This window comes from Argentina silus (assembly GCF_951799395.1).
Source record: "Argentina silus genome assembly, chromosome: 13".
NCBI classification, from domain to species: domain Eukaryota; kingdom Metazoa; phylum Chordata; class Actinopteri; order Argentiniformes; family Argentinidae; genus Argentina; species Argentina silus.
This window is the reverse complement of record NC_139667.1, coordinates 19,225,947-19,241,166: the sequence shown is the minus strand read 5'-3', so window position 1 is coordinate 19,241,166 and position 15,220 is coordinate 19,225,947. Positions and strand designations below refer to the sequence as shown.

At 44.4% G+C, this 15,220-nt stretch overlaps 1 protein-coding gene across 1 annotated transcript; it reads left to right on the top strand.

Annotated features, from left to right (window-relative positions):
* Positions 1–74: 74 nt before the first annotated feature.
* Positions 75–4,260, top strand: alkbh1 (alkB homolog 1, histone H2A dioxygenase; the record flags this gene model as incomplete). Its single annotated transcript, XM_083682814.1, has 6 exons — positions 75–212; positions 929–1,037; positions 1,364–1,526; positions 1,835–1,925; positions 3,252–3,445; positions 3,631–4,260. 6 exons carry the CDS (start codon positions 75–77, stop codon positions 4,082–4,084), a joined length of 1,149 nt encoding a protein of 382 aa, XP_083538940.1. The 3' UTR covers positions 4,085–4,260.
* Positions 4,261–15,220: the final 10,960 nt, after the last annotated feature.

Below are 15,220 nucleotides of genomic sequence, written 5' to 3'. Positions count from 1 at the left end.
ACATATTGTTGATTTGAATGTGTTTTTATTTATTTATTATCATTTAACGCTTAAGTTCAAAGGTCAGCTTATTGATGGCAAAGATGGCGGCCTCTATAGTGGAACACGGGGAAGATGCATTTAGAAAGTTGTTTAAATTCTACAAGAGAAGAAAGCCCCCACCCGATTTCAGCGATGTTATTGACTTCTCCAAAATGCTGAAGAATGATAAGGTGAATATAACTCAGAGCGATTCAAATTGAATTTAGCTAACTGGACGTAGCTAGTCTCAGTGTGGACAACCTAAGGTGGAAAGATGTTAACACATGGACTATATTTAGCAATGAATGTTGTATACATGTGTTGCAAACGGAATGGACAATGTCATCCATGGCTCGCAAAGGGCTATTTCTAAAAATGCATAATCGTGCGAATAGTTTACCCCGGTATAATGTCATACTTTTGTGGAACTTTATTTTACACTACATATGCAACCACCCACGCCTGTGGGCGTGTCGTTAAGCCCAGCCCAAACAACAAACCAAAACATAAACCAACTGTCTACCTGTGAAGTAGATATTTAACTATTTCCTTTCACTGTCCAGGAGCCTGATGAGAGGTTCACATGTGCATTGACATTTAGGTTGTTGTTTGTATTATTAAGTATTATTTTGTATGTATTTATTTGACGAGCACAAAGGTGGTTCATGGGTGGGTTGGCCTGCAGTATTATCCAACTCTGTTCTTATATTATCAAGTGGTTTTTTTTCAGAGTTGTCATCTTTTACATTGCAAATCTCTTCATAAAGTCATGTCGCTTCAGTGTCAATCAGGGTTTGAATTACACATTCAGAGCCCCCGAACCGCCTGTAATTCAAACATTGAGGTCACCTACCAGACATGTAGGCTACCTTTGATCATGATTTGATCAGTTTATGATGTTTGACAGGTCTTTCCCACCGAACTGAACCCAGCTGCAGTGAGTGATGGGGAGGCTAGGAGGGCAGGGCTTCGGCCGGTTGGAGACTGGAGAGTTTTCGGCCTACAAGGCTATCCAGGTAAAAGGCCATCTAAAGAATAAAGCTATTTTATCAAATTTGTCTTCAGAGCACAGTTCTATAGCAGTTTTCACACAATGTCGGAAGGGTTTGTTGACTTTATGTCCACTAACTTACTTTTAACTGTCCAAGAGAAATTCCCCTCCGGGGAACAATAAAGTTGATGTTATCTCATTGTATCTTACTAGTCCTGATTTAATGTATTCAGATATGTAGAATGGAGTCATAGGAGCCAAAGTAGAAGACACAAGCATACTGTACATCTCTCTCTCTATCATGGTACTTAGTCTATTTTTTGTCACATATTTCTGGGATGTCCTCCACAGGGTTCATCTTCATCTCCAACCCATTCCTCCCCGGCTCCCAGCGCCACTGGGTGAGGCAGTGTCTAAAGACCTACCCACAGAAACCTAACGTGTGCAACCTCGACATGCACATGCCAGCCACAGAAACAGAGGATATCTGGGGGAAGAGTGCAGAAATGCTCAGGTAGGTCTTGGCGGCCAGGTTGCTCAAGTGTTGTGCTGTTTGTCGTTATTGTGTTGTATTGACATATTGTATTGTGTTGTTTGTCATATTTTCCCACCAGAGGTTGTAGGAGAGACGGTGAATAACAAACAGAATTAATTAAATTCTCATATATAATTTAGACCCGGCTCAGTATTGCATTGATCAAATTGACCATGTAAATAAGCCTATCCATTAAACATGGAACCAGTGGCTGTGGTGCCACTGAGTTCAATCTCATCTTGCCCCCCCCATCTGAGCCTGAGGTCTTTGTGATTGATTCCCCACAGGACGAAAGGCTCAGGGAAAAGGGAACCCAAGACGCTACTGGAGAAGCTTCGCTGGGTTACCCTGGGCTACCACTATAACTGGGACACCAAGGTGGATAACTGAGCCCTTCCACTGGATTTAATACACTGATGCTTTTCAAAGGGAGTGATGCTGCAAAGCCATACTTCACGGTTGACGTTGCTACATTCGCATCTAGAGTGACTCACTACCATTAGCGTAGTCAAAGCATGTGTGGCCATTGCAGGAATCAAAACCCACAACCTTACTGTTGCCATCACCAACTGAGCTATCTACTGCCTAACTACCCTAGTTTTGTGACACCAATCCCTATGCTAAAGTTGGTGAAGCGTCATAGGCCCAACTTTAGCACTGTCATTGTTTTGTTTTGTATCCCACATCCCAATGGCGTACTGTAATCTACAAGCACAACATTCGGTTGTGAAGCGCTTAACAGTCAACGTTATTACTGGAGGCTCTCTCTTACATGAAGGCTAAGACATTACGATAAGTACTGTAAGTTCAAAGCAGTGTGTTCTTTTGAATGATTAAAGAGGGACTGGGCTCTTCTGTACCAGTCAGTTCCTGGTCAGGTGGTTGTGGGGCTTGGGAGGGATCATAAGGGCGTTTGCTATTGTTCGCTCCCCCCTTCTCAAGCCAGTTCATCTGTAATTGTGCAAGCATGACTCCTGCCTTTCTCGTTTATATGCTAATGGAGCCAAAGTGTTTAGTCCTCTGTCCCATTAAATCAGCCGGGAGTTGCGGCGGCGTACTCATTAGCTACGATCGCGCCTCGACATCCACCAAATGTCTGACAACAATCTGTGAATTTTAAGCAGGGGTTTGTGTCTAACCTCTCATCCCCTCCTCCTCCTCCTCCTCCTCTCACCACTCTCTCATCACCCACTTCCTCCCTCTTCTGTGTCTCTCTCGCTTGTCGCGGCTGGCTCTGTTGCTAGCGAAGCGGCTAGCTAGCGGCTAATTTTGGACGTTTTGGAAGGAAAAGCAAGCAGGGAGCACAGCAAATGATTATCCACTGATTACACATTTATGCCTGAGCGAGCATGAATGCACTGGGTGCGCCCAGAACATTAACAAGAAAGAGGTTCAGAGCAGAGGAGCGTGTGTTGTTTAAAAAATTAACCCTAACCAAAGAGGCTGGCTGCTGCCTCACACACTGATACTGTAGTTCCCTTCTCATGAAGTTAACACTCAGTATTCCTCCTTTTACCAGTTCAGAACCAGAAAGTATCTTCCCTCGTAACATAAGGAGTTGAAATGCACTAAGACAAATGTTTGGTGTATTATATTGTGTTTGTGTTGTACGTAGGCTATGTCATGTTGTAATGACAACATGTGACATGTCATTATTGATTGCAAATGTTAAAAAGTGAATGATGTTTTCTTCCTCTATTGCAGACGTATTCTGCGGATCACTACACCCCATTCCCGGCTGATCTCCTCTCCATTTCCCGCCACATAGCTGCAGCTTGTGGCTTCCCGGCATTCGTTGCGGAGGCGGGAATCCTCAACTACTACCGCTCCGATTCGTCTCTCGGAATCCACGTTGATGAGTCAGAGCTGGACCACACTCGACCCCTGCTGTCATTCTGGTGAGAGGGAGGGGCTATGACGATCTATCTGAATGTACTCATTTGCATATAAGTTCACAGTTTTGATACTGCACCCGTTAGAGCTAGTTTCTGCTTGCAAGCTAAGTTTCACCTAACCATGGAGGTTTGTGTCCCGTAAAACAACACCATCCTCATTGCACGTTTCTCTTTTTGATTGACGGCAGTTTCGGCCAATCCTCTGTTTTCCTACTGGGCGGAACCCAGAGGCAGGACCGGCCCACTGCCATGTACATGCACAGCGGCGACATCATGGTGATGTCGGGCTACAGCCGCCTCCTGTACCACGCCGTGCCATGCATCGTACCCGCCCCCGAGGGAGACCCTTTACACCCCTCACTGGAGAAGGAGGGCCTTGGCCGGGGATTAGACCAGGGAGAGGCCACCCTAGGTCAGCCGGTGTCGGAGGAGGATTGGGCGGTGTGCTCCAGGTACATCCAGACCTCCAGGGTGAACATGACTGTCAGACAGGTGCTGGGGTCTGGGCAGACTTTCCCCACAATGGACACGCCTAAACGGACAGACTCTGGTCCCACGGTAGGGTACAACGAGATCCAGGATGGAGTAAATGCGGGACTAAAGAGGAGGAGGAGTGACTCCAATGACACTGTTGAGTCTTGACACATACACAAAGACAGACAACATAGTTCGGACTACTAATGTTTACATGTTTTGTGGAGGAAAATCTCTTACTTGTAGCATACCAGAAGATACCGTACATAGAGAATTATCTAATAGCTTCATTTGTTTTTTAATGGATGTAAATTGATGATCCTTAATAAATGTTATTTATGAAATTGTGTCACTTCTTCACTTCTAGTAATGCAACATCTGCATTACTGTTGTTAATGACGAGTTGTGAATTTGTATGATAAGTTTGGACATTGTACACACTGTTTGCTGGACTGAGTCTGGTGCTGAAGAATAAAAAACTGAAGAATACTGAAAACAAACCAGATGCATTTCATCTTGTTTGATGCCAGAGTTCAAGAAACCACTCTGAGAGTGTCTTATTATCCATTGAGAAGGTGTAGTCCAAACAGCATGATACTGCAGTGCAGTGCTCCTATAATTGCTCTTTCACCCAATCCTGAGCTTGGTTGGAAAGGTTAGTCTGGTAAGAATATATATATATCGTATGCACCAAGAGGTCGAAGTCAGAGTGTGAATGGCTGTGACAACCTCTCTCTCACGCTGACACACACACACACACACACACACACACTCTCCCTTGGGGGAGACAGGTTTGACATGGTCGACAACATTAGGAGCCCTGTTACCGTGGCAATGGAACACTTCTGTCAGAGAGAATACTGGGAGGGAAATGACAGCTGGAGGAATGTACTCCCAGCACCCAGTACAGTGCATATAAATAGATCACATATCTATGGTACAGTATGTGGTGTCAGAAAATCTTACAAACAATACTTACACTGTTGTCACTTCGAAATGTTACACTCGTGTCAAATTCCTGTGACATCTTTTGTTGCTCTGGTGATAATGAGAGAGCAGCACTTTTGGGAGAGTTTGCCTCTCTTTGAGGTTTAGAAGTTTGTAACAATTACGAACTCCTTGGCCAAATAGTAAACGTCTTTCCTTGATTCATTGTGTCCTCTCTCTTCCCTCCTCCCCTCCTTCTCAAAACACATTGAAGGGAAAGGTCTGAGAGGGGGAACCTCAGACCACCTCCTCCTCCAATGAGTTTTGAGAAGCAGACGAGGATAGGGAGGACCCAGGACCAAGGAATCAAGGAGAGACTTTTAAGATTTGGCCCCTGTCTCTCACTCTCTATGAGACACCATGCAGTGTGTGGTAAAAACACATTTTCAAATGTGGTTATGTGCGTTATGTATGGATTTGAAATGTGTACTATTGTTCCAATACCCTGGAGAGAATGTGAAAATAGCAGCTTTACCAGGACAGTGTTTTTTTTTAATTAACAAGTCATTCATAGTGCAAGCTTTCACAACTGTAACTGTTTTCTAAAGTGTTTATTGTATATATTTATTTATTTTTTTGTCTACTCAACTGGGACAATGCACAATAATCAACATTTCAGACTACTGAAGTGGAGCCTATACTGTGAGTGTCGCGAGTTAGCTACACGACAGCTAATTTCATTCAAAGTCATGAAATATACAATCTTCATATGTTTGGCCCCTCGAGGGGGAACGTCAATGAACAACAACAGTGGATTAATTGCCTTTCTCTTTGTCGATTGGGTTTTCAGGATGGTCAGTGGGAGATAATAGGGAACGGAAATTAATTGCTTCCATGGTGAGCTCTTTTGTGTGGTCCTCTATTCTGTGGTAAACAAACAGTTTTTTTATTCCAGAAGAGGGATTGTTACTCATGGCCAGCTTCGAGTCGTTTCACTGTACTTATTAGCATAAACAAAGAAGTTGTTTTTGCAAAGTTTGTAATGTCGTGTATATCTCTGGGAAATAAAACAGTTTGAGGGATTTGTTCATGCATCATTTAGGGAGAAAGACAGACATCAGCGATGAACTTCAGTTAACCCATATCACATGACAATGGAGAAAGAGAGACCTGGAGCTTAGAATAGAAGAGAAAAAAACTTTATTATCAATGCATTTTGTAGGCTACATTATCCTTCATCTTAACACAATGACATAGGCAGAAATTCAAAACAACAACTTTTTTAATATCAGCACCGCTTTGCCTTTTGGTGGTTCATGTAGATTTTGACTGTATCTTCTGGAATAAACCTCTTATCTTGTATGCTCTCTTTTTCGCACACTATCTCTCTCTCTCTCTCTCTCTCTCTCTCTCTCTCTCTCTCTCTCTCTCTCTCTCTCTCTCTCTCTCTCTCTCACCCTCTTCCATGCAACACTGACTGTCCTCTCTGCCACTCCTCCTGCCACATTGATTTTTCTCCTCTTTTTTTTCCAGCAGTGCGTCACACTCATTTGTCGTCTTTTCACATGGAGGAGCCAAAGTCATCTATCGTTGCAAAGTTCATTAAAGGCCTAGCCGATCCTATGAGGCCTGTTAATCTTTAATGAGATGTCTATACACTGTGAATTAGCCACTGATTATCCGCTAACACCCGTGCATATAGAGTGACTCAATGGCAAATTAGCTACCAGTGTCCCATTCTTTAGCACGCTTAAGAATGTACGGTGATAGAGCTGGTATTGAATAAACTCACACATGATTTTGTGTTAGAGAGAAAGAGAGAGAGAGAGAGAGAGAGAGAGAGAGAGAGAGAGAGAGAGACAGAGAGAATGCATAAACATTGTGCATAAACACCTCTATCAAGGACACCACCACTTGTTAGCCTGTCACGGTCACGCTAACGAATATGATTCATAACGCAAACCAAACCCCCAGATTCTCTGCTTGGATCAGCAGATATGACACAACAGCACTGACACAGCGTTCACGACGAGCACCAATCTCTACCGTAATTGAATAAACACACATATATGGAATTGATATCGAATTGAATCCGGGCACCTTCAAATTGGTTTGTCTCTCAAGTGACAGACTCTATTTCTTTTCTATTTCTAGCCTTCGATTTGGCCGTCCCCGCCTTGCCGTTCGATATCAGGCGGGCCTCTCGATCCAGGTCTGTCGTTTCACTCAGGCCCGTTATGAGAGTGACACTCCATCAAAGCATGCATATGCCTGTCACCGATAATGACATAGATAGTGGGATTGTGTTGTATGGAAAAAAGCTTCAATGATGAATCAACAGTAGGAACCTGTAGTGTGTTGATGGGGAGCATAAAAATAATCTCTCTGTCGATGAATTCAATAGGTACTGCACTGTAGGTTACCATGGTAGATATTTAAGTGCTATTATTCAGTTATTATTCAGTTCTAGTCATCTGAATCCCATTATTTCAGTCCTATGGAGAAGTCCGGTGATGATTTATGGTGTCTTATTATTTAGGTCAGTACATTTATGTGGGGTGCACACTTTGTTGCTTACCCGTGCATGCAGCTCACACAAATGCTGGCATATTCCCAGTACTTTCCCAGTACTACAAATGCTGGCATATTTCCCAGTAACACACCTCTGCAACATTCATTCACCCCCCACATACACTTACCTTGTGACACATACATACTGTAACCTCGCACACATGCACACACACTCACACGCACGCCCATGCGTGAGGGCGCAGACACACACACACACACACACACACACACATACACACACACACACACACACACACACACACACACACACACTCACACACTCACAAACAGGTGCTCAGAAGCATTGTCCGCTAAATATAGTAACAACAAGGTGCCTCTTGCTTTACCACCCTCACTCACCTCCTCCCACACTTCCTCTCACGCACTGGTCTCCCCCCTTCACCACCTCCCCTCCAGCCTCACCCCCCCTCCACCTCACGGTAACGCATCCAAGTGCACAGAGAGGGCCCAACGTACTCCGATAAAATTATATGCTGTCACAATGATGTATGTAGTCATAGAATTTTTATTGCCACCATTTTATCTGCTCTTCCTACCTACTGGCTCATTGTTTCTGCCCTGTTGCCTTTCTCTCTCTCTCTCTCTCTCTCTCTCTCTCTCTCTAATTCTATCCCTTTCTCTCTCTCTTTCTCTCTATATATGCACCTCTGCCTTCCCCTCAGTATCTCTTTCTCTCTCCCTCTCTCTCTCGCACACACACACACACACACACACACACACACACACACACACACACACACACACACACACACTCTGTTTCTGTCTCTCCCTCCCACCACCACCTCACACCCCCACCCATTATTCTGTCATTACAAGTCACAGGCAGGTTCTGGCATTGTGGGGTTGAAGCGAGTGCAGGGGTGCGAAACCCGCCCATCCCTGCCTCTCTCCATCCCTCCTCCTTCCCTCCATCCCTCCTCCCTCCCTTCATCCCTGTCTTAAATTAGCCTCACTCCAGTGCGACACCGGAGTCTCTCTGCATGTTAAACTTCCTGTGCTCAAGGGAAGTTTTCCGGAAACTCAATTACATACATCCATCATCTCACAGAGTTGGGGATGATGGGGCGGGATGGGGGGTGGTGTATCTGGATTCCGACAAAATCCATTTGGATGCCTGTCTCACCACCCCCCCCCCCCCCCCCCCCACCCACTCACCCACCCATCTCTCCCTCCTTTTCTCCCTCTCTTTCATTGGACCATGTCCCATCTCCAGAGCCCCTGGGCCTTGCAGCCCGAGTGGCAGTCTGTTTGTGCTTTAGCCAACTTGTCATTGTCTTGGCAAGGCAACAGTATAGTGTTGTTGAAGGCAGAAACACTCCAGTACCCAGGCTAGATGGACCTTTTTTCCGGTTCATACAGGGTGAAGCTGATGAGGTGAATTAGCCTCTCACATATAATGCTTTGGCCCATTAGTGAGAAGTGCCACTGTACAGTATGTATAACTAGCTTTTACATACCCTTTTTTCCGTTTTGGTTGTTTACAAGGATATGCTGATAATTGCTACTATTAAAAAACGTAGGATACCATTTTTGTGATTGTGGCCACAGAGGGCAGCAAAGCACAAAACTATACACTGGACCTTTAATGTATCTTCTTGTCCCTCTATATTCACTCTCTTCAGCTCCTGTGACTCTGGACCCCAACACTGCCCAACCAAATGTCGCAGTGTCTGAGGATCTGACCAAATCGACATTTGTTTATCATCAGCATCTTCCTGACAACCCAAAGAGGTTTGATTACTACCTCTCAGCCCTGGGCGCAGAGGGCTTTAACTCAGGGACACACATCAGGGACATTGAGGTTGGGAGGACTAATCTATGGGATCTGGATGTGATTACAGAGTCTGAACAGAGGAAGGGAGAGAGTTCCTTAAAGAGAGAGGAGAGTATAAAGCTCACTCTTCAACCGAGCCACATTTACTTCTCAGCGTTTGGGCAAAGTCCACAGAGAATCAGAGTGCAGCTGGACTGGGACGGAGGGAAACTGTCATTCTCCGACCCTGACTATAACACCCATCGACACACTTTTAAAGACACTTTCACTGAGTGAGTCTTTCCATACTTCAGTGGTGGTAATCTAAGGCTTTGACCATTGAGGGCATCTGTTATGAAGGAATTGCCCAGGTGTCACAACGGGCTAGCTCAGACCCATAACATGAAGACTTCGAGCCGTAGTCACATTGCTAACATAGTGCTTAATTGTTTCTGCCGACACACTTTGCTACGAGACTGTTTTGGAAATAATTTATGAAATACCATCTTGAAAGACTTCTGGTCCTGACAAGTTTCTTCCTGAATTTGTCGAAAGATTCACTAACACTTCTTTTAACAAGAATATACACTTGTTCTCAGTTAAATCTTTACCTCCAACTCTCTGGACCTTTTCCATCACTCTTATTCCTAAGAAGAACAAAGACCCTGAACAGCATTCTTCTTATATACCCATAATGCTATTAAATGTTGATGGTAAAATCATCTCAGTTACTCACAAGAAGATTAGATCCAATCCTACCGTATCCTCTATTTTACGATCTGTTCCCCGCCTGCCCCTTGTTTCGTAATTCTGTGTATGCCTATATTATTTATTGTGTGGGGTTTTCTATGATGTAGTTTTCTGTAGAGTTGTCTTTTTGTATTGTATTGTAATGACTGTTTGTGTGTATGTTATACTTTAAGTAACAAATATAAAAATACAATGTTTGATAGAAAGAAGTCGCCCAGATAAAGGTCTTGCCACCGCTGTTTTCTAACAGATAAGGTTTTCACACAACTACATTTCCTAACCCGTATGTAAAGCCAACGTTCCCGTCCAAAATGACTGATTGATCATTGGAAATGGCAACTGCAGTTATTGTTTCGTTCCTTTAATCGACATAAATATTGACTTCTTAATCCAGATATGTGAATTACGCTTCTATCTCACTGCCAGATGTACCTTATGTTTCTGTCCACTTTAAACTTGTCTTAACTTTGGATGTTGCTGCTGCAGCTGCTTTCATAGAGCATAGAGCACTATTCCTTTGGTTGAGGACAAAGAATTTCTGAATTAGTCTAACTAATGAGAATATCTACAATCATATCACATTAAGTTTACTGCTAAAACTCAACAGGATTTCTGAGTTAAAAAAAATGGAAAGACCCCACATGAAAGGCTAAGTCTTCTGAAATGGCACCTGGTTACACAAGCATGCAAGTGTCTCGTTGGAGTATTGTCACATGATGTGTTTGGAGCTAAAAGGGCAGTGGGGGGGGGATGTCATGTGTCATAGAGACAGGATAGAAAACATGTTTCTCGTCTGTGCTGTTGATTTTTACATTCAAAAGTCACCATTTTCACCAATAACTACAAGGACATTAGCTGTGTAAATCTGGGGGGAAATGCATTGACTGTGTCATTGTCATAATGACAGCCATTACAGATAATTGCTACAGCCAGAGCTATTGATATGCAGGAGAGAGAGAAATCCAAGAGAGAATGGGTGGGCCTGACTCTTGTTAGCTGGATCATATGCTCCCTCTAGTGGTTGTAAAGGGTGTTACATCAGTCTCCACCACTCTCCACCACAAAATTCTTCCTCTAGGTATTCAGTTGACTATTCTGCCCTCTTGTATAGTTTAGTCTCTGTTTAATCTTGCATAAGCCCTTGAACTATACTGGCAGGATTGTGTGGCTGTAATCTGGCTGAGACTTCGGCTTTGTTTATCTGTGCTGGGCACACCGTGGGGCTCCAATCCTCTCCTCTCTCTTCTCCTCTGGTGTCTCCTTTCGTCTTCCCCTCCTCTCATCCTCCTTTCTCGGCCATCCTCCAACTCCTATTATTTGACTCTCACTCTCTCCATCTTTCACTCATTTGTTTTTGACATGTTTCTTCCTCATCCCTTTCTCACCCCATTGTCCTTCACCTTCAATCACTCCTCCCTTCTTCCGTCCACCACTTGTGTGTCTGTGTGTGTCTGTGTGTGTGTTAGTGGGGCATGTGCCTGTGTGTGTGGGTGTGTGTATATTTGTCTGTTTGTGTGTGTGTGTGAGAGAGAGAGCTAAGTCTGTCCTTAGAGATAAGGCAGTGAGAGAGGGCTGGGGGAGGCAAGGGAGAGAGATGGGGGAGGCAGGGGAGAGAGATGAGGGAGGCAAGTGTCCAGGGCAGGGATGCCCTCATGGAGGGTGTGTGTCTCATGTCTGAGTCGCCAACTGCTAAGGAGGAAGGGTCTAGTGGAGAGCCAGGGAGAGTGTCCATGGAACCATCCATTATAAGAGGTGCCCTTCAGAGGTGTCCTTTACTGCCATCCAGGAGAACAATTACCCCTTAGTCACCTTCCAAGTGCCCTACATTACCGATCTTCATAAATACTACTCAGAAGAGCCCTTGGAAGTGCCATAGGGAACTGACCTTGAGATTTGACCCCCTGTAACAACATCTCAGTTCTAACCTACTCCTGTGGCCTACCTTTGTGAACACTCCTCACAAGCAATGTTACAAATGTTAGGCCTACATCTTTAACTCTCCAATGGGAGCATGAAAGAACAAATATATGTAAGAAATAAATAATGTGTCTATACTATCTACTTCAGAATAGGGTGAAATTGCACTGGTCTATGATCAGATGCATTCCTCTCCCCTAATGGGATTACATAGAATTGGTGAGGTGAAGCTGATACCAGATCTGTGCACCTGTCCCCATAGCCCCACAGGTATTAAGCAACCCACTCAGAAGCAACCCAGGCCCACTATACTCTGACAGGGCTCTGACATCTAGATGGAGCTCCAAACAAGCGCCCTCCCGGGGCCTCTTCTCTCGTCTCACAGATATGACATCAGAGATCTGTTTGCCCTTCAGCACCAAAGAGGAGTGACAGCCATTTTGATTTGATGTCATTATTCCCCATGTCTGATGTGTGGGATGTCAAACAGTATTGGGGTTTCAGTGTCCGTCCATCTGCCTGAGGTTAGCTTAGCTATCCGTCTGTCCGTCTGAGGTTAGTTTCACGCTAGATTAGCAGGACTGTGTGCATGTTTTCCAGTTATCGCATGGGTTCAGAATAGATTTGATTTCTGAGGTAAAATGGCATATTTAGGAATATATACATAGAAAAAAATACAAGATTTCATTAAAGATATAATGTCTTGTAATGCTAAGCTTTGATGCGATTTGGTTCGCTTGGACCTTCTCCATCTCCATCGACTACAGAGGGTTTGAAATGCCAGCGGTTTGAACACGTTAAGCTCTTTTAGAAGGTCACCCTATTCATCTGTGTATGTATTTCTCCCCTGTGCTCCCATGGCAGTTGTGTGGAAAAGACAATGTTTGTCGTGTACGAGCTGTTCTTGGTGTCATCGGCGCGATGCTCTCAACCTGAGAATCACTGAACTCTGAGATTGGGTTTTAGGAGGGAGAAAATCTGCGGGTGGTCGCTGAGCAAATGCCGCTGGTATTCTTTCCGCAGTCTGAACAATAACAACGACAGAACAGTACACTTTCTCCCCTGTTAAAGTGTCACAAGGAAGATGACAGTTAAAGGCAAGAATGGATTCTAACAGTCATATGTTAGTTTTGATTCACCTTCTCTCTCTCTCTCTCTCTCTCTCTCTCTCTTTCTTTCTTTTTACCTCCATCTCTCTCGTAATCGCTTGCTGCCTCTCTCTCGCACAAATACACACACATTAATGCATGCACGCACACACACACACACACACACACACACACACACACACACACACACACATATACGCATACACATACGAACGCACACACACACTCACACAATGAGAAGGCTACAATTGCAACACTTTTATGGCCCACCCCACCCCACCCTGTCACACAAACACACACACACACACACACACACACACACACACACACACACACACACACACACACACACACACACAATGCACTGACAGTGTAATTTATAATTATTTAAAATTATTCTAATTTATAATGTACATGCTTGGCCAAATAAAATCATTCTGATTCTGATTCTGATGGCAAACAGAGGAACACCAACCATTCCACATCCTGCAATCCAAGACGCACAATGCTAATAACTTAAAAAGGTACGGCCACGATCACAGCAAGGGGTCAGCGTTTTGGCCGTGGGATGCGTGAGTGTTCATTTCTACTCACCTGTACAATCCCTGACATTTAATTTCTCAATGAATGGAGAAATTCTGGCAGCGAGACGGCGTGGAGAATGTACAGTAACCGTGGGCACAATCGAGCAGTGCTTTTTCAGAATGTATTAAAGGGAGAAAACGTCATTTTGTCTCACACAGTCCCCCGGCTATATGAGTCTGACTCTGTGGGTTAAGCTTCCGTACTTTCAGAGGGTGGCTATCAGTGCACAGATAGAAGGGCTAATGGAAATAGACTGCATTGGGGCTGATGCCATGCACACTTGCATATTAAGTCATCCTAATATGTTATCTCTTGCTTGGGGGACGTGGGCAAATTGGCTGTGTCAAAACCATCAACATCGACGGGAGGTAATATTGATTTGACTGTTCTTGATACAATATCGGTTATGTCGTACATGATGTACATGTGTTTTAAAATGATGGACACTGTTATACATAGTATGACATATTTTATTGTATTGAGTGTTGTTATTACAGTACATATCTACTAGTAGGTGTGATGGATACTGATCATGTAAAAGGGCTTAGCAGAATATCTCCTAAGGGTTGAGGGATTTTACCTGTCTCCAACACACACACACACACACACACACACACACACACACACACACACACACACACACTTCCCTCTCTATGTGTCCTGATGTTCTGGTGGAGAGCACCAGCTGCCGTTGTTATGGTGATGGGGGCATTTTGCTACCGGTCGAGCAGAGAGGGGAGGCCTCTCGGTAAAGGTGCTCTGATTACGGCCAATTATGTCATTTCACTCCCGCATTGTTTTTAATCGGCCTGCCCCGTTACCATGGCGCCCAATGATATGCTGCCCCTGACTGTCTATACTGGTGTGTGTTCATTTTCAGGTCATCCCCTTTGACCGTGTGTGGTGAGGGTAGGTTCAGGAATGGAGTGGGTAATGGTGGCTCTTCTGTGGATGGGCTGAACAGATGAGCCATTTATGTTCTCATTTATGTGTCTGTTCATGATGACAGGGGGCAGGAGTTTTTCCTGACCTTATAACCAAAGTGGGAGGAAAACTCTGGGCACTTGTCGTAGTTTATAACTACGCCCTGGAGTTTTTCCTGGTCAGATCATACAGACCCAGAGTTCTACCCTTATCAGATCATGTGATCAGGAAAACTCCTGGCCCTTGTAATGTCTAGCACATCAACCAGGCAATACCTTATACAGTATGGTTACACAGAAGCAACAAGCACAGAACTGAGTGTCCTGTACAGTATTCTGTATCTGCCACACGATGTTTGTATTTGAGGCTCTTTGTTTGCATATTCTGAGAGAGGAGGCTCAGGAAAACTGGCAGTAGTTCCTCAGCACGTGCACGTGGAGCAGAACCAGGGGCAGGCTTCTTAGTCTCTCCTCTTTCACACCATAACAATTTAGTGTTCAAGTTTGTTTCCCAACAAGTTTCGCCTGAGAGGGATAGAAGGGTGAGAGGACTTTTGTTTACATTGAACACAATCTCACTTGCACAAGTGATAAGCTGGAGAATGTTGGAACTCTGCCTCTCTCTCTCTCTCCCTCTGTATCTTTCTCTCTCTCTCTCTCTCTCTCATTGGTTGGTGCTCTCTCTCTCTCTGTCTCTGTCTCTGTCTCTGCCTTTTTCACTGTCTTTGCTACCCCCCTCCCTCTCTCT